Source organism: Engystomops pustulosus, chromosome 1 (assembly GCF_040894005.1).
Source record: "Engystomops pustulosus chromosome 1, aEngPut4.maternal, whole genome shotgun sequence".
NCBI classification, from domain to species: Eukaryota; Metazoa; Chordata; class Amphibia; order Anura; family Leptodactylidae; genus Engystomops; species Engystomops pustulosus.
This window is the reverse complement of record NC_092411.1, coordinates 210919114-210943684: the sequence shown is the minus strand read 5'-3', so window position 1 is coordinate 210943684 and position 24571 is coordinate 210919114. Positions and strand designations below refer to the sequence as shown.

At 41.5% G+C, this 24571-nt stretch overlaps 1 protein-coding gene across 1 annotated transcript; it reads right to left on the bottom strand.

The window, feature by feature from the left end:
* Positions 1-7105: 7105 nt before the first annotated feature.
* NEUROG2 (neurogenin 2) lies at positions 7106-9112 on the bottom strand. The gene is made up of 2 exons (XM_072127219.1): positions 8777-9112; positions 7106-8674 (listed from the first exon to the last, which is right to left on the bottom strand). The coding sequence occupies exon 2, from the start codon at positions 8671-8673 to the stop codon at positions 8023-8025; it is 651 nt and encodes a 216-aa protein (XP_071983320.1). The 5' UTR covers position 8674; positions 8777-9112; the 3' UTR covers positions 7106-8022.
* Positions 9113-24571: the final 15459 nt, after the last annotated feature.

The following is a 24571-nucleotide window of genomic DNA, read 5'->3' as shown; positions in this document are numbered from 1 at the left end:
TAAAAAATCCAGAATACTTAATATAAAGAAAATATACTTTCCTAAAACAGTAATATTTAAGGAGATCATACAGACCCCACACCAATATATTCACCAAAATATGCAGCAAAAAGAACCTTAAATCTACAGGGGACACCCAACAATTTTTGCAGAAAATTGCACTGAGCGTCACACAGATCTATCATTGTATGTCCCTTACACAATGGTAACCCAAATAAATATAAATATAAATATATATATATATCCATAAACAAAGCTAATGAGATAACGAAAGTCACTTTTAGATGTGCGCCAATGTATTAGCCGCACAATAACAGAACCCTCCGCGCTTCATAAGAATTTGAGCAAGAACATAGGTGTAAATAATGGAGGATGGTGTGAAATTAAACTTTATTCCAGAACATGTGCGTGTTTTTGGTGTTACATATAACTTTATGGACATATTCTCGGTCGCGGTTGTTAATATATAACAGCAACATTAGGCAAAGAGGAATGAATGTTCATTGTATCAGTCAATTTTCGAGAAAAAAAAATCTATCATGAAATAAAAGGCAATGCGAGAGGAAGTGTGTTCGTAGATAGATCTGCATAGAGAAGGGTTAAACATGAATATTAGTTGATATTATCCCTTCTCAAAATGTAGTAACATATTAAGTGAATATTTCCATTATCTGTGAGGTGCAGCAGCTCCTGTGTGCAGCAAATTCTCACTGTAGCTGCCGTCTAAGAATCTGGAGGGGGGTGCACACTTCAGAGGGCTGTATCTCTGGCTCTCTGACACTTCCTTTTTTCTGTGAAAGAATAGTCTCCTCCTCTTTTATATGAATCGAAATTTGTGTTTCTAATTGTCAGGAAAACTGAGCTATTAACTGTTAAACTGCCATCGGGAGTGATTTTTATTTATAAAAATGGCACCTGATATTCTCACTTTAAACCTGAATATCTTTGGATCCATAGCACCTAGAAACAAACTTCAAGATTCATTTGAAAGAAGAGATTCTGCCCTTTCAGGGGGCCCTGGGCAATTGCCCACTTTGCCTACCCATAGCGCCGGCCCTGACAATATCAAAAGTCCTGATGAATATCCTGATCAAGCAATGTGTACACTTATCCTAGGAGTAAAAATATAGAGTTAAATGGATATGTATAGGTTTTACCTTGTGGAATCACTTATGTTGCTGAACTAAAAAACACATTACAGGTGGTCCCCTACTTAAGAACACTTGGCTTACAGACGACCCCTAATTACAAACGGACCTCTGGATGTTGGTAATTTACTGTACTTTAGTCCCAGGGTACAATAAATAGCTATAACAGTTATCAGAGGTGTCTGCAATCAAGCTTTATGACAATCCAACATTTTTAAAATCCAATTGTCAAAGAGACCAAAAAAATTTGTCTGGAGTTACAATGATAAAATATACAGTTCCGACTTACATACAAATTCAACTTAAGAACAAACCTACAGAACCTATCTTGTATGTAACCCAGGGACTGCCTGTATAAGGATTTTGAAATTGCTAGCAATCAGTAAAATAATTTAACCACTATAATATAAATTGTATACCCACATTTACTAGAAGGTTATTACTTTCTGTGCCCCCATTCCTAAATACTTTAGTCTCCTGTCATCAATCCCATAATCTATGACCTCCCTACTCCTATAACTTGGCAAACCTGTACCCCTACTCCTATAAACGATTAGCCTTTGTGCCCACACACCTGTATATAAACTCATGATAAGTTCATCTAAGACCGTAGTCTTAAAAATTATGTTTTATATCAGCTGTAGTATGCATTTAAATAATGTAAGACTATCAGAAATGTTCAAACACATTTACTCTACAATCTTATTCTTTGATATGATGACAAAACGTAAAGGTGGTTTCTGATATTCTAAATTTAATAATAATTAATAATTCCTTTATTTATATAGCTCCAACAGATTCTCCAATGCTGCACAGAGCTTGCCAGATCAGTCCCTGTCCCCATGGGGCTCACAATCTAATCAGCATACCAATATGTTTTCAGAGAAGGATGTAATTTCTATTACGTCTAATGGCTTTGCCTCAGCAGCAAAAATACTCAGTGGTTATGTACAATGATATTCATTCTGTATTAATAAGCTTCTCGTTACTTATCTTTATATATTTTTGTCAATAAGACTTGCCCCCTAGAGTATTCTGTTTTCTGTGTATCTGGAGACAGGGTTGCTCCTGAATATTTAAAGGCCGAGAGCTGGTCTCTGGAGAGCCTACATCAGACTGGAAGCTAGACCATAGAGGCTACACACGGAGCACTCGTGTGCCAAGACAAGGGCTCTCGTGACTGTGCGCGTTCTTATTTCCTGAATCCACAATCAATAGTCCCTGTTTACAAGGCATAGGGGGATAGCTTTGGAGATGGAGGTCACAAAGGAGATGAGTGAAAGACCAGCGGCTCCATCAGCGTTTGCTACTAATATTTTAATCTATACTGTTAATGTTTGCAACTTGCTCATTGAATGAATCAGGGAGTTTTATGAAGGATTTATTTAGTATTAACATTTGTTCATTTAGAGATCTTTTTTATATTTTTACTTGAAAAAAATGTATGCAAACAACTTTATTAAACTTTGGAATTGCATAGTTCATGCACTATATATGATAGAGCATAAATATTCAAATATGCTAATATTAAAGGACAGTATCTTTCCAAAAGGATAGAATCTAGGTAATTACCAAATACAGTGGCAAATATATGTTATTATGTTTTGTTATTAGTTATGGCATATTCTGTGGAGAACCAAAACTAGGGGCTTCTGAAGTGACACTCCCACCGCAGCCTCTAAACTTGACTCATCTCAGGTATCATATTTCTGCTTATTTTCACATAACTTTTAATGGTCTAGGGCTGCTAGCCACCTTTATAGAAGAGGCAGGATTGCTTTCTAATAACTAATGGATTTAAGCTGGTGTCATGACTTTTCATGTCTGTTTGAAGCCCTCTTTCTTGATGTGTTTAATACTTTTCCCCGTGTCATTTCTTATTATTACACATAACTTAAAGGAAATCTACCATCAAAATCAAGCTAAACCATGGACAATTATTCACAGATCCAGGCAATATGACTGTGGTATTCTTCTTATATTTGCTATTGGCTTCCTTCCAAAGCCAACTTCTATAATTATTCTAAGAGCCAAAAGGGCAGTGGGGGGCGTGTTACCAGAGCCCCTCAGTGCTGTAGGTTTACAAGCTGTTACAATGAGCAGAGCAGGTCCCCCCTGCACTTCATTCTGCTGATAGATTACACAACCAGAAGGAAAAGGGACAAAGCAGGGGGTTGGATGAGGCATCTTATGCTCATTGTAACAGCCTGTGAATTTGCAGCACTGAATGGCTCTGTTAATTGTCCCCGAGCCCTCCAGGCTAATTAGCACAATTTAAAAGTTCATTTTAGAGGGAAGGAGGCCATGGATAATAAATATAAGATTATCACAGTCATGGGTAACTATGAGTATGTGTCCCTGGTTTATCCATGCTTGATTTTGATGGTAAATTCTCTATAACTTATGGACACTTGGTCCACAGAGTTGCCCTGTTTCTGCCACAGGATATAATGCAAGTCTATAATAGGCAGGGGTGATGTAGAATTATCCAGCCACACAATTTTGCACCAGACATACTAAGAGGTCAGAGGCTCTTGCAGGGTCTGGCCCCACCCTTTAGATAACTGCCCAAACCTGCGTTTGGTTGAAAAGCATCTTATCTGGGTCCCCTGCAATCATGCATGTAGGTGTCCTGTCGATAGGGGAATGGGCCACTGACACTCACCTTGGCTTATCACCGGTTTGAAAATAACGAATCATCCATGTTGAAAACTAACATGCCTAACCCTTATTTCCCCAACATCAGCCATTGGAGAAGATGCTGTATATATCTATTGACATTTGATAGTTTGCTGCTCCTGCTAAAAATGATGGGTTTGGTTGACATTCATCCTTTGTTGAGCATCTTGACCAAAACATCAGATGAGGGGGCATCAGTTATGAAAACTGAAACTTGCCTTGTTGCCCACAACAACCAATATTTGTTAAACTGTTATTCTCAATTCCTATGTCTTATTTATAGAAAGCCAAAGAGCCGATCACCCTGATCCATTCTTCTGCAGATGTTGCCATTGGAGATTGCATGGCAATACAAACTTAACATTCAACTTTTATATTCATACATTTTGGCCAAGCAACTGCTTGTACTTTGATCATCTATTGTTTATGAACAGAATCTTTAGTGTAAAACAAGTTTAAAACAAAGATGAGTTGTATGTTACTCTGTTATAAAGTAGTGTAGTTTTCAGATGTATAGTGAAGGTATAGCCGGAGGTAGTATTTGCAGGTCTCATTACCACCTAGAATATATTCCGACTAATTATATTTCATGCCCAGGAGAACATAAAAATACTGAGGTGGAGATATCTGTTGCCTATATATATATATACCTATATATAGGTGGGAATACCCATTTAAGTAACACAAATATGAGGAAAACTGCTACAAGTGATATATATATCACAGGTCCACAACTCGTTATGTCACATAGAGTAATCAGATGTGGGTGTTATAATGAGCAGTGCACCTGTATGACCATGGTCAGATTTCTGTCCACTGAAAGTAAACACAGAAGCTTTCAATAGAATAACAGCAAGCAGAGATCTAGAAAACCATGAGGAATTGATAGGGAAAGTATATTGGAAAGTTGTATAACTTTTTATAATACAAACAATAACATTAATTTGCTATAATGGGAGAACCCCTTTAATGCAAAGGCATAATTGAATAAAGGAGGCCTGACGAGTCTGTATAATGAGAGCAGTAATATTTTGGCTTTGGCAGAATCCCAGTGTAAATGAGAGAATGCACTTATTAACGATCAGATCTGCTCACCCTTTATTGAACATTTATAATTGTGATTAAACTGAATAGAAGCACAACTTTTTTGCCCTTTGGAGCATTAGCCCAATTACTGGTAACGAAGCTTGGTATATGATATCACTGTGTTCTGTAGCCTTTAATTGCATTGGGAGGGGTGTTTATTCATAGTGGATTTAATGGCTTTGTGCTTGGGCTCTGCCAAGGGTATTGAGCCTGTCAGGCAGGGCAATGCCTGTAGACAATCTACATTCACAAGCCTGAGGACTGACAAGTGTTTAAAGAACACTCAGTAGGAGGCAGGTAGCTCATAACACATGTGCTTTCCCATACAGGAATGCCTTGGGCTAATTAGCCATATTTAAGCTTTAAGTATATTTGCATCTTTATTTAGAATACTAATTCTCTACATACTGCGCCCGTTACATGACTTCAGGGACAAATCACTGCTAGTTTACATGAATAAATTATGCTGCTTTCTTTTTATTCTGAAAACACATAACTCATGGGAGAATTGCAAGGTACATTGTATAGTGAATTAAGATGTGTGTCCCCAGTAGACACAAGAGAGTTGTCACCAGTGGTGTGTCATATATACACGCTCCTTGGCTGCATTTGTAGATCATTTTGGTATAAATAATACAAATACAAGACCTGGGGTCATCCCTTTCTCCAGGCTTTTATTCCTTTTCCCTTATTTGTCCTCCATACTAACACCTGTCTATTTGTGTTATTTTCTCACCTATTCCCCTCCCTCCAAAACGTCATTGTTGATCCACAATTAAGTTTTTGTTCTACTTTAAATATTGCCCTGCACATAACACTACATGTTAAAATAACAGAAATAAATCCACCAGTGTGGGCAAGCTCATAACGTTTATGCTATCAAGAATCAGTTTTGTATCTATAATTTCAGAAATTGTCATACATAAGTATCTTTTTTTAGTCATATAATTTTATGTATATTGAATATTTATAACTCATAATGGTACTGAATGTAAATCACATTTTTTATACAAGGTAGTATTTTGAGAAAAATAAAACAAATTGCTACGTTTTCTTTTATCTGCTTCAGGCAGAATTATATATTGTTTAAGTTAAGTCTGCATGTATGTTGCACTATTCCTGGTTTGCGGGCTTGGGTGTCTAATGTACTGTAGGGACAGGGACAGTCCACAGGTGAAAACGTCTGCTTTCGACCTCAGTTTTTGATTAAAGTTTTCGCTGAAACTCTAACTTTTACATTTGAAAGGTTGAATTTCTCACCTAATAATCCACCTGCTGTGAATAAGATCATTTTCCACTGCAGGTTTTTAATCAAAGCTTTGCTACATTAGGTCTGCTAATTTCGATCATTGCTGGTCACTAGCAATTCCACTGCAGTTACCCAGCACAAATCCTCCCAGTGTGTCTGCGGCCTATGACAGTTACAAAAAAAAGTTGTAAAAATGTATCCATTTCGATGTTCCAAATTCATCAAAGGGTTCATAAGATTGTAGTCTTCTGATAAGCAACTTCAAACAGTTGCATGTTGATTTATGCCCCCACAGTGCAGCCACCCTAAATGTGATCATACAAAACTCTAACAGCTATTCTTTATTATGCTATAATTTTTTTTTTATAAACTAGAGATCATACTTTAGAGGTTCCTGTACCCCATTAATTTATATAGGGTTTTAAGGATGTGGTACAGGATTAGCCGATGCTGGTCGCCCCCTGCAATACAGGGCAGCTAAGGGGACTTCTGGTCCCCCATCCTTCTCAATACAGGAGGTCCCAGGTATTGGACTTCTAGACGATGAGACATCTATCCCTTTTATCCTGTAAATAAATGTATGATCCTTTAATGATTACATTTATTTGAAATGTTTTGCAAGCAAGTATTAACAAGATTTTAATTAGTTAGTAATTAGTTATATCCTTATTAATCATTTATAGAATAGAAATGTTACATTAGATTTACTGGTTGCCTTTCCCTACTCAAAATCTTGCTCTTGGATAAAGTGAGCAACTTAAATATTTTTTTATAATCCTGTATTTATTTTCTAAAAAGGTGGTATATAATTTATTTAGGACCTTTTTATTTTATTTTCTTACCCCAGCATTTTGCACAACAAAGCAATACACCATGAAAAGCAACATAGACAAAAGTTAGGAAAATTATAGATTTTATTTAATAATTATAAACACGAACTCTGTCTTATTGTAAATACATTCTAAAATAAACTCTTTCAATATACAAAAAAAATACATATACTCCGTGAAATTATCATCTGTAATAAATAAAAGTGAACACATGTATCTGGTCACAGTGATCCTCCTTGTCTGCTGCTCTCTTTTAATCTCATGGAAGAATAGGGGCTCCTCATCCTCTGAATGCACAGATAAATAATGTATGAAGGAAACCTCCCTTTCCATTTTCCCCTTTTTGCACATTTTCTTCTTTTCGCAGTAAGTTCAGCCTAAATTTTCACGCTTCCATTCAAGGGCTACAAAAGCCTACAAATTATACAATGACTTCTAACCTGGCCCTCTGGCAACAACTTTTTTTTCCCCTTTTTTAACAAATAAATCATAGCGGACAGATGGAAACAGGCAAATAGAATGACAGAACAAAAGGTATTGTGACAAAATCTGGCAAAGTGAACGAAGTGCAAGTCAGAGGAAAAGTTTGGATTGACACTTGAAATTCCCACACCAATCAACAACCAGTGGGAAATAAACAGATGCAGCAGATTTCCCCCCTCTCTATGGATGACAGTCTGTTAGGACCACCTTCTACTAAGCTGGTTATTCCTCAAGACTGACAAACATCAATGGATTTGTGTTTTTAAGGAGATTTTCAGGCTAACCTGTAACTCTCTCTGACATAAGGAATTCCCTAGCCCTGATTCCTATCACAGTCATGTCATGTCATGTGCTTTCTCCACTGACCCAGTAAGAACATTGCTCCAGCCTCCTACATGTAGATAATGACATGTGGAGATCATTCAGCTGGGTGTCAGACTGACCAGCACAAGGCTTTCTACATAGGGTATTCACATAATTTCCCCTATATATATATTGGTCTCTGCAGTCCCAATGCATTTAGTCCAAATGAATGGGCATTTGGTGATCAAATATAGACCTGGGTGGCAGGTGCACAGAGGGTTTGCTGGGTGAGGGCACTGTGTAAGTGACGATTAGCAGGTTGCCAGTAATCCAGGATGTCTGAGGTTGAGCTTGCAGGACTGCTGGGGGACAGAGAGCCGCAGGATGAGGGAGATGTGCAGCTCCATGAAGAAGCAGAGGGGCTTGGAGAAGGAGGGGAGTCCTTGATCATTATAGGAGAGGTACCAGAGCCATGCAGTTGGTCTGCCAGGCGTAGAGTCTCCGAAAGCGCCCAGATATAGTTGTGTGCAAAGCGCAGGGTCTCTATCTTGGTAAGCTTGGCATCCTCAGGAAAGGTGGGCAGCACTTCCCTCAGGGCATCCAGGGCAGAGTTTAGGTTGTGCATGCGATTTCGTTCCCGGTTATTCGCTTTGAGGCGGCGGGTTTTTTTAATTTTCATGACAACTTCGCCATTTTTAACGTTGCTGCGTGTACGGTTACGTCTGGACTTCTTGGTGGCATCTGTGCCCATCTCTCCGTCCTCGGATGGTAGGCTGGGGGTGAACTGCTGCTCATCATCAGAGGTGCAGGGGTGGGGGGACAGGCTGGAGGTGGTGGACATGGAGCAGGGAGAAGACATCTCCTCCTCGGTGTACTCACTCTTTACTAACACCATCCTGTAAGGAGAAAGAGAGGCATGAGAAGACTGGACATGGCACTACAGCTTACAGCTGAGAAGATGCTACTCCAGGTGTACACAGCTCTGCTGCGGGACTCACCTGCTGCTGTAGCTGTGGCTGAGGTGATGCTGCTGCTGCTGTAGCTGAGGGCGGCTCGGGTGGCACGCGTCTCACTCCTTGAGCTGAAGTGCGGTGACGCTGCCGGTGGCTTGGCGGCTGTGTGTCTGGCACACGACCCTCCTCATAGCCCTTATATACAAGCCCACAACAATCAGGGCTACCCCGGGGCACGGCGCCCCCTCCCCACCCGGCTCATTCTCCTCAGCATCCCTCATCCCCGTCACTTCTCCGCTCCTGTGCGCACAGCTCTGTTGTCCTGCTGGCTCCTCCCCCCGCAGGCCGCCCGCTGATTGGTGGCTCCCGCTCGGCTGAAGCGTGCCGCTAATTTTATTAATGAATAGGAAGAGGAGCAGCCAATGGCGGGGCCGGGCCCGGGACGGGGGGCAGCAGACACGCGTGTCCGGGGTGAGGCGGGGGAGGAGGGCGCGGGGCAGCTGCCGGCTCAGGAGGCATCGGAATAATGACCGCCAGCATACATTATACACAACTCTGTGCGAGCCGCCACTGGCTGCGAGAACATGACATTACTTATAGAATGTATGGGGAGCTGCACATCAATCCTGTATAATATCTATATCTCTGCATATTACTCCAGACATCTGATCTATCCAGTTATCCATCTCCTACCTGTAGAAATATCTATTAATATTACCTGCCTTTACATCCATCATCTGTCTACCTGGTTATCCAGCTCCCTATACACAGATCCAAGTATGAAAGTTAGAGATTGTCTTCTATTGATCAATCTACGGTACTTTACTTTAAAATTCTATTTACTCATCCATTCATCTATTTTCTAACACTATCTGTTTATGTTAGTCAGTATGCCACACATCATTCTATAAATGTATCACCTACCTGTCCATCCATTCATTATCTATCTATCTATCTATCTATCTATCTATCTATCTATCTATCTATCTATCACATATATACCTATCTATATATTTGTTGTGTATGAATGTATGCTAGCTGTTCAGAAAGTCTCTTATACTGTATGGTCTGATAGGTTACATTCAGAAAATAGATCCACTAATTTCATTTGGATTTTTGGTACTGTACTTTTCCTTAGACTACAATAAACAGCTGTAACAGTTATCACAGGTGTCTGCAATTAAGCTTTATTGTTAATCCTGGTTCTTATGACAACCAAACATTTTTAGAATCCAATTGTCACAGAGACCAAACATTTTTGGCTGGATTACAATTATAAACTATACAGTTCCGCCTTACATACAACTTCAACTTAAGAACAAGTCTGCAGAACCTATCCTGTACGTAACCCGGGGACTGTCTGTATATCTATTCATCTTACTTTAAACAGTCTAATCATTTATCTACCCATCTTTCTATCTGTCCTCTATCTTACTTGCTATTCCTCTATTGGGGTCATTTTTCTTAAGCTACATTCACACTAACGTATGGAGGACGTATATATGGCCGATATACGTCCTCCATAGACGGCAATGGGCGCACGTGCGGCACCGTACCGCTCCGTACCCGGGAAAAAGATAGGACCTGTTCTATCTTTACCCGTAGTACGGCGCCGGGGGACTCCTCCTCCTCTCCCCATGCACTGCCGTTTCCCGCTACCGTACGGGCGGGCAACGGCAGTGTGAATATAGCCTTAGTCTGATGCACCTTTTTAAGTTGCATTTTATTTCCTTTTTGATCGCATTGGAGTATTTGCGCAATTCTTTTGCGCCTTTTCCCAGCAGTTTGCCGGAATTTGCTGTGTAGCAGTCATCCTGTTTTGCGCCTGATTTATCTTTGTATTTCTCCTGCTTCCAGATGTTTGTGCCTTATTTAACATTGATTACTGCCTATATGGGCACAAATAATTGCGCAATAAAACGCCAGTCCTGACCATGCTTAGGAAAAGCAATGGTATGATTTACGCGACAAAATGGCGCCTTTCTAAAAATTTGCGCAAAAAAACTTTATTTGACAAATACAAAGCAGGTGCAAAAAATAGACTAACAAAAGGCGCAAAAAGAGTTCAGGGAAGGGGGAAATAAGATAAATCACCCCCTATGTGTTTGCATTTTTATATTACTCAGCCTCAAAAAATCGATAAGCGAAGTATAATGGTTATCTTGTCAAGCTGTTGTTTATTATATGTGACTTTGTGAGAAGATTGGAAAGTCAGTGCTGTCTCACAGTAGGGATCGGCTGTTGCTGTATGTCTTACAACTTTTTCACTAATATTAGTAAATGTAGTCGCTTGTAGATGCTACTATCAAAGCATTAATAGTTGCTGCCAGAACAGCATTCTATCTGTTAGCTACATGTGATTTAAACTGTGTACTGCATAAAAGTGTACATCATTATATTAATATTTATTAATGGAAAAATAAAAAGTATCCCATGTTCATTCTGACATCATTCTAACTTAAAAGAAATCCACCATTTGTTGTTCTTATGCATTGGGAGCCAAACATACCTTGAGAATGCTGTAGTTACACTGATGCGGAAACACATATCTTGTCTAATCCCTCAACAGAGTGGTTTTTCCTCAAAAAACAATTATAAAATTCAGGACCTTGGGAAAGCTGGATAAGGTCATTACACAAAGCTTCCTGAACTGTCCAGTCAGGACTAATCAACCTGAGCTGGATGATTCATACGCAGCAGCTGGGGGATGGTGCAGCAATTGATTACTTCTACCTGTCAGGCACAACACAGTGAATACAGCTTTCTCTGAAGGATCACAGGATCAACAGAGCCTCATTATCATAATTTTATAATTGTTTTTTCAGCAAAACCACTCAGTTCAGGGATTAAACAAGATATGTTTCTGCATCAGTGTATGGACAGCATTCTCAAGGTATGTTTGGTTCATAATGTATACAGCAAATGGTAGAAAAATGGTTTTCTTTGAAGATCCTTAAATGATCATTACACAGCCAGAGAAGTTTCTTTTTCATCCTGTGAAAGTGAACAACTAATTCCCCTTTCAACAACTGCAGACAGAATTCTTGAAAATTTTTTTGATACTGAATGTATATATTAGAAATTAACATTAAACATTATTAAGCAATAGTAATTATTATTACCACATATTATTATTGCAGATATCAGTACTCTAGTGTGTGCATGAAGAGTAACACTGTTTTTGGACATTATGGCACACATACATATATATCAAAAATAGTGCAAACTGTATTAGGTGCAGTTTTCCCGTGCAGTGTGCAGAATGCGCCAAATTAAAGCATTCTGGTGAACGGTCTTCATTAATCTGGTGTCCCCTGCACTGGCAAAAACTCTTTAATAAATGTGGCACTATGTCCTCTTAGTCCTCGACTATAAAAAATTGGAATATTTATGCAAATTAGCTTCTCAGTACACCGAGGGCATTATCATGTCTACTGCAGCTGCCCAGTGCAAACCAACACCACGATTTTGCTCTAAGATTGGCAATCCCATGCAGAAAGAAGAAAATCTGATCATAACCTGAAAAGTCAGAGGCTGCAGCTATTGCGGACGGCGCCCCTTCACACCCCTCTGGCAAGGAGGTTGCGGAATGGAGAAAGTAAGCAAAAAACCAAACATTTGCGATTATTTCAGGGATTCTTCGTCCTGATAAATTCCTCCCTATGTTCCTATTCTTGATTTTGTCTTTCAAATACTGAGGAAAAACACTGACTGAAGTGGCAAAGTGCCACACTACTGGCATTGTGGCACAGTGATGAAGGTCACATGCTGTCTGCAAGGAGGAATGGATAGGACAGTAGTATTTTCTGTCATTTCTTATTTCAGATAATCCCCTTAAACCAACAATAGGACAATTTCTTCTGTGAATTACAGCGCAAATCTGTTACGGATTGTCCCTATTAAATAACATTTTAAAGAAGAAATCTGAATTCAAAGTCGAGTGTTGTTGATTCTGATGAAAACAATCAAATATACTATTAAAAATATCATGCAGTATACTCATCAATCTATTCCCTCGCTTTCTTGAGATAATGTTTCCATTGTTTCATCTGTTTGCCATCATTCAGAAAAGATTTCTTATGTCAGCACGACTGATGCATCAAATATGGTTAATGTTGTTTATTGTTGTTATAATTATTAAAATATTGTATGTATATATTGGTATATTAACATTTTATCTAATTCAAAACTTTGCCAAAAACAATTATATGTACTTATATTAATAATATTTTTCGATTTGGCCTACTAGTGAAACACTGGAGAAAAACTTATGCCTGAATTGGTCCTATTAATCTTGATGGCATCTGGTGCATCAGTCTTGCTTCCGAATAGCTCTCTGCATTGAACAAATAACAGTTTAGCATGCACATTAGTAAATTAAAAGAAATGTCTGGTTAACTGTAAAAAGCTAAAATCATTTTACCAACCTTACAACTTAAAGGAAAACTACCACCAGGATCAAGGATTGCAAACCAAGCACACTGACATACTGGTGAAACACCCTCTGATAGTATCTAATCTTCTTTAACTTTCTTATGCCCTTGTTTTTAAGGATAAAAGGCTTCAAAATTATGCAAATGAGCCTGAGGTCACCTATGGCTATTTAATGGTCATTTTCAATATTTTCAAAGCCCTTTTTTTAGCAAAGACCAGGGGAAAAAAAAGCAAAAAGAAGAGCAAATCCTGCCAGAGGTGGCACACACCAGTATGTCAGTGTGCTTGGTTTACAATCCTTCATCCTGGTGGTAGATGCCCTCTAAACTGCCATACCAAAGTGTCCTTGAACCTTTAACTCTTTGTCTATTATTTTTAATTCATCTTTAGAAAACCTAATAGTGGAGTATCAGTTACATACATTGTTAAGTACAAGTGTCACTATAAAATCTAATTTGTTAAAAAAACAACAAAGATTTATTAAGCTGTCTGCGCCAGAATTCTGGTGTAAAAAACTGACATGCCCTGTGCCCCTTTTGTCAAGGGTTTTAGACCTTTTTTAAGCACATTTCCGACTTGTGCAAAAAAGGATGTTGCCTCATGAAAAGGGGCGTGGTTTCTCACAGAAAAGTCTGTGCACCTAAAAATATATTTTCACAACTAATAGATGGTGCAAGTACAATTCAACAGTCTTAAACTTCTCCAGATTTATAATCTAGCATCAGTCACAAAGGCAATGGCCTGCATTTATTAATGGTGGTGTATTTTGCAATATTGTTAAACGTTGTTGATGATAACTGTGCTTAAAGCCTTACTAAACTTTTAACAAAATTGCATAAATCAAAAGTGCAGATGGTAATAGTAAACTTTTTAATAAACTTTATTAAATAAATAAATTCATGTGCCCTTCTTTTCCAGTCAACTGCTTCTCTGTATTAAAGACACAGATATGATTGATTTTTCTGGCAATCTGACACGCTTCTCAGGGCTGTGCTATCTGCTACCTGAGATGAGATGCTCAAATTGCCTCATGGTAGATAAGGTCCTAAGTTCAGTTATATTTTGTTAAAAGACACAACTTAATAAGTCTGATCTATATGAAACTGCCTGGTGTGAGAAGTAACACATTGGGATCTATAGGCCATATCGTATGGAAGTAGTTAGCTCAAGGAAGCACCGCTGCGTAAAACGGCCCATAGCTCCCATTGTGTTTGGCATGCATGCACATGCACGTAGCCATCTTTGTTTAGTTAGTCAAACTTCGTGAGGTCTTATGGCATTTGAAAAAAATTATAATAAAAATTTAAACCACCCCCTTTTTTCTAGAACTCATAACGATGACTAAATAAACCTAAACCTTTTAGGTGTCACCGCGTCCCAAAAGTCCTGATCTATTAAAATATAAAAACAAGTGGGAAAAAAAGTGATCAAAAGACTGTACAGTCCCCTAAGTGGTAGCAAAGAAAACATCCTCATGTCCAGCAAAAAATTACACAGTAGTATGAAAAATATGAAAACATGGAAAAGAATATGGCGAAATGAGGAAATTTTTCGTTGTACAGAACGTTTTCATTTTTTAAAATCTACTAAACCTGATAAACCTTTATAAATTTTGTATCCCTGTGGTCATACCAAATCAAAGTAAATGCGTCATTTTGATTTGACAGTGAAAGTCATAAAAACAGAGCCTAGAAAAGAATGGTGCAAATAATTTTTTTGTCAATATCATTTTTTTTTGTCAATTTCATCCATATCCTGGTTCCCCGTTATTTCTCATAGTCTTGGATTCCTTCACGTTTTTTTTTTTTTTAGCAAAATGCATGCAGGCTTTTATATGTCTTCCTTCCATCAGCACACTCTGCCATAAAGCCCTGACTGGTGTAGTGCTGCAGTGATAGTTGACTTTTTGGAACTTTTTCCCATCTCCTTACTGTATCTCGGGAGCTAAGCCACAGTGATCATGGGGTTCTCCTTTATCTGTCTTACCAAGGCCCTTCTCCCCCGATTGCTTAGTTTGGCTGGACGGTCAGGTCGAGGAAGAGTTATAGTCGTTCCAAACCTACTCAATTTAAGAATTATGGAGGCTTCTGTGCCTTTAGGTATGTGCCTTTCCTATTCTAGTCCAACCAGATGAGTTAAACATAGTTGGAGTAGAACCATTTCCAGGTGGATCAGAATGAAATGGACAGCATGTGATTTAAATATGAATGTCACAGCAAAGGTTCTGAATACTTATGACCATGTGATATTTCAGTTTTTGTTGTTTAATAAATTAGCCAAAATATATACATTTCTGTTTTTTTTTCTGTCAAGATGAGTTGCGGAGTGTACAGTAATGAATTAATTATTTTGATCAACTGGCGACAATGAAACAAAGAGTGAAAGACTTAAAGGCGTCTGAATACTTTCTGTATGCACTGTAAGTATTTGAGAAGTAGATCTTCAAACAGTAGTAATACCCAAACTTAATTATTTTTAAGTGTGTGATCTGGGAATTGTATCCCTGTATGGGTTTCCTATAAAAGCTATTTATCACTTTTACACAATATATGCCCTGTTCTTCCCCTAGAATCATGATCCAGTGTTTATTGGGGGTCCATTTTTATATTACATATCTTGAGAGACATCCCCTTTAAACATATTCAACAGTTTCACTAGATAGAACACACTTTGCACTTACACTAGCAGCTGTTGGCAAAATTCCTTTCTATAATAGCCACAAGAACGGATCGATTTCTAGCCACATCCAGTGACAGGTTACTAGTGTCCTTAGTAACCAAGCACATTCCTTACTCCATCCCTCAGGAATGGCCTTTTCATTCTCAAACTGTAGCTTTCTGAAGTGCCTATTTACTTTGATTAAAATGTCCCTTGTGCTGACAAGCCTGGTAAGTGACATTAGCATTTCACTGACTTGCATGTGTATTGAAATTGTAAGTTGGAGTAACTTGTAATACTTCTGTATCTCTCATCTGCGTCCTCAGTAGTGTTACAAAATCCTGCTGGTCCAGGCTGTGTCAAATAAGGGAATATCTCCTGCAGATTATATAACAGTGCGATAGGGTCAGAGCCGGATCATCATTGGCGCTCTTGGAGCGCCAGCGCCGGGCCCCCGGATGCAAATTTATTGATTGGGGGCCCCCGGGCTGGCGCTCCAATGATCCGGCTCCTGCTGTGGCCCCCGGTAGGCCTCGACCATCGGCAGTCGGGCAGGGGCCTCCGTCCGTCCGGACCGGAAGCTCCTGCCCGTCACTATATAGTGCTCGATGCGGCCATTTCCGGCCGCTCGAGCACTATTACTGGAGCGATGTGGCCGGAAGACAACCCCGGCGCACATCGCTCCATGAACTGGGATGCGCGGCCGCGTGATGACGTCACCACGCGGCCGCGCACCCCTTCCTTCCCGGACGCGGCAAGAAGAAGCAAGACACGGGACCTGAGGTGAGTAAAATGTTTGTTTTTTTTTTATCAAACAGTATTAAAAGATGGTGGGGGCAGAAATATCTAAAATAATTAATTTGTCGTGGGCAGCACATTAAATAGTTAATTGTGTGTGTGGGGGGCAGCAGCATATTAAATAGTTTATTATGGGGGGGGGCAGCATATTAAATAGTTAATGGTGGGGGGGCAGCATATTGAATAGTTAATGGTGGGGGGGGGCAGCATATTAAATAGTTAATGGTGGGGGGGCAGTATATAAAATAGTTAATTGTGGGGGGGGGGGGGGGAGCATATAAAATAATTAATTGTGGGGGGGCCAGCATAAAAAATCTTTTATTATGGGGGGCGGCATATTAAATAGTTTATTATGGGGGCATTAAGTAGTTAATTCTGGGAGGGGCAGCATATTAAATAGTTAATTGTGTGTGTGGGGGGGGGGGTAGAATATTAACTCCCTCACGCTCTGAGGTTTACATGTATGGCACAGAGGTGCGGCGCCACCATCTTTATTCCTATCATCGGTTGCCATAATAGCCTTGGGTCTTCATCAGACCCAAGGCTGCATGGCATCTGCAGTTTCGTTACAATGTACCAGTGGCTCATTGTAATGAATACTTTATAAAAATGCCATAAACTGCAATACATATACAGTAGTATTGTAGTATATGGTAGGAATGATAACACCATCGAGGGTTAAAGTACTCTAAAAAGTAGTAAAAAAAAAAAAAGTATAAAAAACAAATCCCCCCCTTCCCTAGAACTGATATTAAATTTAAAGGGGTTGTCCGAGTTTTCAAAAAAAACTATATGTGGCCGGGAGCGGGATGACTAAAACAATAAAGCTGTGCTTACCTTCCGGTGCCCTCCGGTATCCAGCGCTGCTGTTGCTCCGGTCCGGGCGCCATGTAAACAAACATGGCCGCCATAGCAGCGCTGGATTCAGCTTCCGGCCGGACCCGACAACCTTCCGGCCCCCATACACAATGCTGTGTACAGGGACGGATATGCGTACCCGGCCACGGCCGGCCGGAAGCTGAATGCAGCGCTGCTCCGGCGGCCATGTTTGTTTACATGGCGCCCGGACCGGAGCAACAGCAACGCTGGATACGGGAGGGCACCGGAAGGTAAGTACAGCTTTATTGTTTTAGTCAGCCCGCTCCCGGCCACATATAGTTCTTTTTTTTTTAAACTCGGACAACCCCTTTAATAAACAGTAAAAATCACAAACACATTAGGGATTGCGCATCTCAAAATATCTGATCTATCAAAATAAAAAAACGGTTATTGCTGGTGTTGAACCACATTACTGAAAATAGCGCCCAAATATCCGAAACGCAACTTTTACACAATTTTACATCACATAAAAAATGTAATAAAAACTGATCAAAATGTCGCACAGCCCTCAAAATGGTAGCAATGAAAACGTCAGCTCATGACTCCGCACACATCTCAGTACCTTATACACTCAAGTATAAGCCAACCCTTATATAGCCAGCAACTGAACCTGATATAGCCTTCCTCCTGCCCCGTATACAGCCAGCCAGCCCCCATATATACCCAGCACCTGCCCCCGATATATAGCCTGCCCCTGCCTCCGTATATAGCCAGCTCCTGCCATTGTATAGCCTTCCTCCTGCCCCGTATACAGCCAGCCAGCCCCCATATATACCCAGCACCTGCCCCCGATATAGCCTGCCCCTGCCTCCGTATATAGCCAGCTCCTGCCATTGTATAGCCTTCCTCCTGCCCCGTATATATAACCAGATCCTGCCCTTATATAGCCTTCCTCCTGCACCTGTATACAGCCAGCCAGCCCCCATATATACCCAGCACCTGCCCCCAATATAGCCTGCCCCTGCCTCCGTATATAGCCAGCTCCTGCCCTTGTATAGCCTTCCTCCTGCCTGTACATATAACCAGATCCTTCCCCCGTTTAGCCTTCCTCCTGCCCTTATATAGCCAGCTCCTGCCCCTATAAAGCCTTCCTCCTGCCCCAGTATATAGCCAGCTCCTGCCCCGTATATAGCCAGCTCCTGCCCCTATATAGCCTTCCTCCTGCCCCCGTATATAGCCAGCTCCTGCCCCTATATAGCCTTCCTCCTGCCCCAGTATATAGCCAGCTCCTGCCCCGTATATAGCCAGCTCCTGCCCCTATATAGCCTTCCTCCTGCCCCCGTATATAGCCAGCTCCTGCCCCTATATAGCCTTCCTCCTGCCCCTGTATATAGCCAGCTCCTGCCCCTATATAGCCTTCTTCCTGCCCCCGTATATAGCCTTCCTCCTGCCCCCGTATATAGCCTTCCTCCTGCCCCCGTATATAGCCTTCCTCCTGCCCCGTATATAGCCTTCCTCCTGCCCCCGTATATAGCCAGCTCTTGCCCCCGTATATAGCCTTCCTCCTGCCCCCGTATATAGACTTCCTCCAGCCCCCGTATATAGCCAGCTCCTGCCCCCGTATATATCCTTCCTCCTGCCCCCGTATATATCCTTCCTCCTGCCCCCGTATATTTCCTTCCTCCTGCCCCCGTATATAGCCAGCTCCTGCCCCCGTATATATAGCCAGCTCCTGCCACCGTATATATAGCCAGCTCCTGCCCCCGAATATAGCCAGCTCCTGCCCCCGTATATATCCTTCCTCCTGCCCCCGTATATATCCTTCCTCCTGCCCCCGTATATTTCCTTCCTCCTGCCCCCGTATATAGCCAGCTCCTGCCACCGTATATATAGCCAGCTCCTGCCCCCGAATATAGCCAGCTCCTGCCCCCGAATATAGCCAGCTCCTGCCCCCGTATATATAGCCAGCTCCTGCCCCCGAATATAGCCAGCTCCTGCCCCTTGTAGCACTCAAAAAAAGAAAGTCTTTTTTTTTTTATTGACTCGAGTATAAGCTGAGTTTGAGGTTTTAGCACATTTTTTGTGCTGAAAAACTTGGCTTATACTCGTGATGAGGTTTTAATTTTTTAAGATGTATTAAAACTCAATAAAACCTGTATAAATGTAGTTTCCCTGTGATCTTACTGAACCAAAGAGTAAAGTGTACAAAATTCATTTGGGGGCCCAGTATACTGCATAATTAATGGAGGGGGCAGAATATAAAATAGTTTAGAGGAAGCCAGTGTATGAAATTTATTGGGGGTGAGGCCCAGTATGTAAAATAGTTCACAGGGTGGGGTGAGGGGGCAGTATATTAAATAACTAAATAGGGGGGGGCAGTATATTAAATAATTAAATTAGAAGGTCCAGTCTCTAAAATTCAAGTGGCACCCCAGTATATTAGAAAGGGCCATAAATCGGTAAATTACTTCATTAAAGGGGGCAATATATAAATGAAGTCATGGGGGAACCATATATTGTGTAATTGGTGGGTGACATAAAATTAGGGGTACAGTATTACTCAGGGTCTGTAGTATAGTAATATATGCAGGGAACACAGAGGTTTTATTGTGGGGTATATTTGGGGGGGGGGGCATATTTCTGTTATCCAGGTGACATTATACTGTGAGTAACTGTGGTATTTTTAGGGGAACAGTGTGGGGTATGCGCTGCCAGGAGCAAAAGACATCTGGTGGAAGATTCTTCAGCCATAAGTTACGTCGATTCTGGCCCTGACGGAGAAGAAGTAGAAGTCACCTGTGAGGTACTAGATGCCACTTCTGCAGTGCCGGTAATGTATTAACTGACTAACCTTCTAGTGTGAGACATCTCTCAGCTTGTACTGTACATGTCCTGTTATATTCCTAGTGTCTATAGTGAGCCAGCATTGTGGTGTGGGGTTATTGTCATCAGTTATTGTTATGGTTTTCAGTGTTTTCTTATTTATCAAGCTTGATAAAGGCTCCCTGAGAGCCAAAACATCGCTCTACTTTATTGTACTCTTGCTTAAACATGGAATAAAGAAGACTACTTGTTTCACCTTACATTGGATATTTTGGAGTGGGTGTGAGGGGTATATATGATATGTGGGGGTACAGTGTGGTCAGTTGTGGTGTGAGTGGTATATATGATATACGTGGAGCACAGTGTGGACAGTTGTGGTGTGAGGGGTATATATGATATATGTGGGAGCACAGTGTGGACAGTTGTGGTGTGAGGGGTATATATGATATATGGGGCACAGTGTGGTCAGTTGTGGTGTGAGGGGTATATATGATATATGTGGGGGTACAGTGTGGTCAGTTGTGGTGTGAGGGGTATATATGATATATGTGGAGCACAGTGTGGACAGTTGTGGTGTGAGGGGTATATATGATATATGTGGAGCACAGTGTGGACAGTTGTGGTGTGAGGGGTATATATGATATATGTGGGAGCACAGTGTGGACAGTTGTGGTGTGAGGGGTATATATGATATATGTGGGGGTACAGTGTGGTCAGTTGTGGTGTGAGGGGTATATATGATATATGTGGGGCACAATGGGGTCAGTTGTGGTGTGAGCTGTATATATGATATATGTGGGGGCACAGTGTGGTCAGTTGTGGCGTGAGGGGTATGTATGATATATGTGGGGCACAATGGGGTCAGTTGTGGTGTGAGGGGTATATATGAAATATGTGGAGCACAGTGTGGACAGTTGTGGTGTGAGGGGTATATATGATATATGTGGGGGCACAGTGTGGTCAGTTGTGGTGTGAGGGGTATATATGATATATGTGGGAGCACAGTGTGGACAGTTGTGGTGTGAGGGGTATATATGATATATGTGGGGGTACAGTGTGGTCAGTTGTGGTGTGAGGGGTATATATGATATATGTGGGGGTACAGTGTGGTCAGTTGTGGTGTGAGGGGTATATATGATATATGTGGGGCACAATGGGGTCAGTTGTGGTGTGAGCGGTATATATGATATATGTGGGGGCACAGTGTGGTCAGTTGTGGCGTGAGGGGTATATATGATATATGTGGGGCACAATGGGGTCAGTTGTGGTGTGAGGGGTATATATGATATATGTGGGGGCACAGTGTGGTCAGGTGTGGTGTTAGGGGAATATAGGATAAATGTGGGGGCACATTGTGGTCAGTTGTGGTGTGAGGGGTATATATGATATATGTGGGGGCACAGTGTGGTCAGTTGTGGTGTGAGGGGTATATATGATATATGTGGAGGCACAGTGTGGTCAGTTGTGGTGTGAGGGGTATATATGTTATATGTGGGGGCACAGTGTGGTCAGTTGTGGTGTGAGGGGTATATATGATATATGTGGGAGCACAGTGTGGACAGTTGTGGTGTGAGGGGTATATATGATATATGTGGGGGTACAGTGTGGTCAGTTGTGGTGTGAGGGGTATATATGATATATGTGGAGGCACAGTGTGGTCAGTTGTGGTGTGAGGGGTATATATGATATATGTGGGGGCACAGTGTGGTCAGTTGTGGTGTGAGGGGTATATATGATATATGTGGGCTAAAGTGTGGTCAGTTGTGATGTGAGGAGTATATATATGATATATGTGGGGGCACAGTGTGGTCAGTTGTGGTGTGAGGGGTATATATGATATATGTGGGGCACAGTGTGGACAGTTGTGGTGTGAGGGGTATATATGATATATGTGGGGGTACAGTGTGGCCAGTTGTGGTGTGAGGGGTATATATGATATATGTGGTGGTACAGTGTGGTCAGTTGTGGTGTGAGGGGTATATATGATATATGTGGGGGTACAGTGTGGCCAGTTGTGGTGTGAGGGGTATATATGATATATGTGGTGGTACAGTGTGGTCAGTTGTGGTGTGAGGGGTATATATGATATATGTGGGGGCACAGTGTGGTCAGTTGTGGTGTGAGGGGTATATATGATATATGTGGGCTAAAGTGTGGTCAGTTGTGATGTGAGGAGTATATATATGATATATGTGGGGGCACAGTGTGGTCAGTTGTAGTGTGAGGGGTATATATGATATATGTGGGGGCACAGTGTGGTCAGTTGTGGTGTGAGTGGTATATATGATATATGTGGGGACACGATATGGTCAGTTGTGGTGTGAGGGGTATATATGATATATGTGGGGGTACAGTGTGGTCAGTTGTGGTGTGAGGGGTATATATGATATATGTGGGGGTTACAGTGTGATCAGTTGAGGTGTGAGGGGTATATATGATATATGTGGGGGCACAGTGTGGTCAGTTGTGGTGTGAGGGTTATATATGATATATGTGGGGGCGCAGTGTGGTCAGTTGTGGTGTGAGGGGTATATATGATATATGTGGGAGCACAGTGTGGTCAGTTGTGGTGTGAGGGTTATATATGATATATGTGGGGGTGCAGTGTGGTCAGTTGTGGTGTGAGCGGTATATATGATATATGTGGGGGTACAGTGTGGTCAGTTGTGGTGTGAGGGGTATATATGATATATGTGGGGGTACAGTGTGGTCAGTTGTGGTGTGAGGGGTATATATGATATATGTGGGGCACAATGGGGTCAGTTGTGGTGTGAGCGGTATATATGATATATGTGGGGGCACAGTGTGGTCAGTTGTGGCGTGAGGGGTATATATGATATATGTGGGGCACAATGGGGTCAGTTGTGGTGTGAGGGGTATATATGATATATGTGGGGGCACAGTGTGGTCAGGTGTGGTGTTAGGGGAATATAGGATAAATGTGGGGGCACATTGTGGTCAGTTGTGGTGTGAGGGGTATATATGATATATGTGGGGGCACAGTGTGGTCAGTTGTGGTGTGAGGGGTATATATGATATATGTGGAGGCACAGTGTGGTCAGTTGTGGTGTGAGGGGTATATATGTTATATGTGGGGGCACAGTGTGGTCAGTTGTGGTGTGAGGGGTATATATGATATATGTGGGAGCACAGTGTGGACAGTTGTGGTGTGAGGGGTATATATGATATATGTGGGGGTACAGTGTGGTCAGTTGTGGTGTGAGGGGTATATATGATATATGTGGAGGCACAGTGTGGTCAGTTGTGGTGTGAGGGGTATATATGATATATGTGGGGGCACAGTGTGGTCAGTTGTGGTGTGAGGGGTATATATGATATATGTGGGCTAAAGTGTGGTCAGTTGTGATGTGAGGAGTATATATATGATATATGTGGGGGCACAGTGTGGTCAGTTGTGGTGTGAGGGGTATATATGATATATGTGGGGCACAGTGTGGACAGTTGTGGTGTGAGGGGTATATATGATATATGTGGGGGTACAGTGTGGCCAGTTGTGGTGTGAGGGGTATATATGATATATGTGGTGGTACAGTGTGGTCAGTTGTGGTGTGAGGGGTATATATGATATATGTGGGGGTACAGTGTGGCCAGTTGTGGTGTGAGGGGTATATATGATATATGTGGTGGTACAGTGTGGTCAGTTGTGGTGTGAGGGGTATATATGATATATGTGGGGGCACAGTGTGGTCAGTTGTGGTGTGAGGGGTATATATGATATATGTGGGCTAAAGTGTGGTCAGTTGTGATGTGAGGAGTATATATATGATATATGTGGGGGCACAGTGTGGTCAGTTGTAGTGTGAGGGGTATATATGATATATGTGGGGGCACAGTGTGGTCAGTTGTGGTGTGAGGGGTATATATGATATATGTGGGGGCACGATATGGTCAGTTGTGGTGTGAGGGGTATATATGATATATGTGGGGGTACAGTGTGGTCAGTTGTGGTGTGAGGGGTATATATGATATATGTGGGGGTTACAGTGTGATCAGTTGAGGTGTGAGGGGTATATATGATATATGTGGGGGCACAGTGTGGTTAGTTGTGGTGTGAGGGTTATATATGATATATGTGGGGGCGCAGTGTGGTCAGTTGTGGTGTGAGGGGTATATATGATATATGTGGGAGCACAGTGTGGTCAGTTGTGGTGTGAGGGTTATATATGATATATGTGGGGGTGCAGTGTGGTCAGTTGTGGTGTGAGCGGTATATATGATATATGTGGGAGCACAGTGTGGTCAGTTGTGGTGTGAGGGTTATATATGATATATGTGGGGGTGCAGTGT

Coding starts and splice junctions, on each gene's coding strand:
- NEUROG2 (XM_072127219.1), bottom strand. CDS start 8,673: ATGGTGTTAGTAAAGAGTGAGTACACCGAGGAGGAGATGTCTTCTCCC.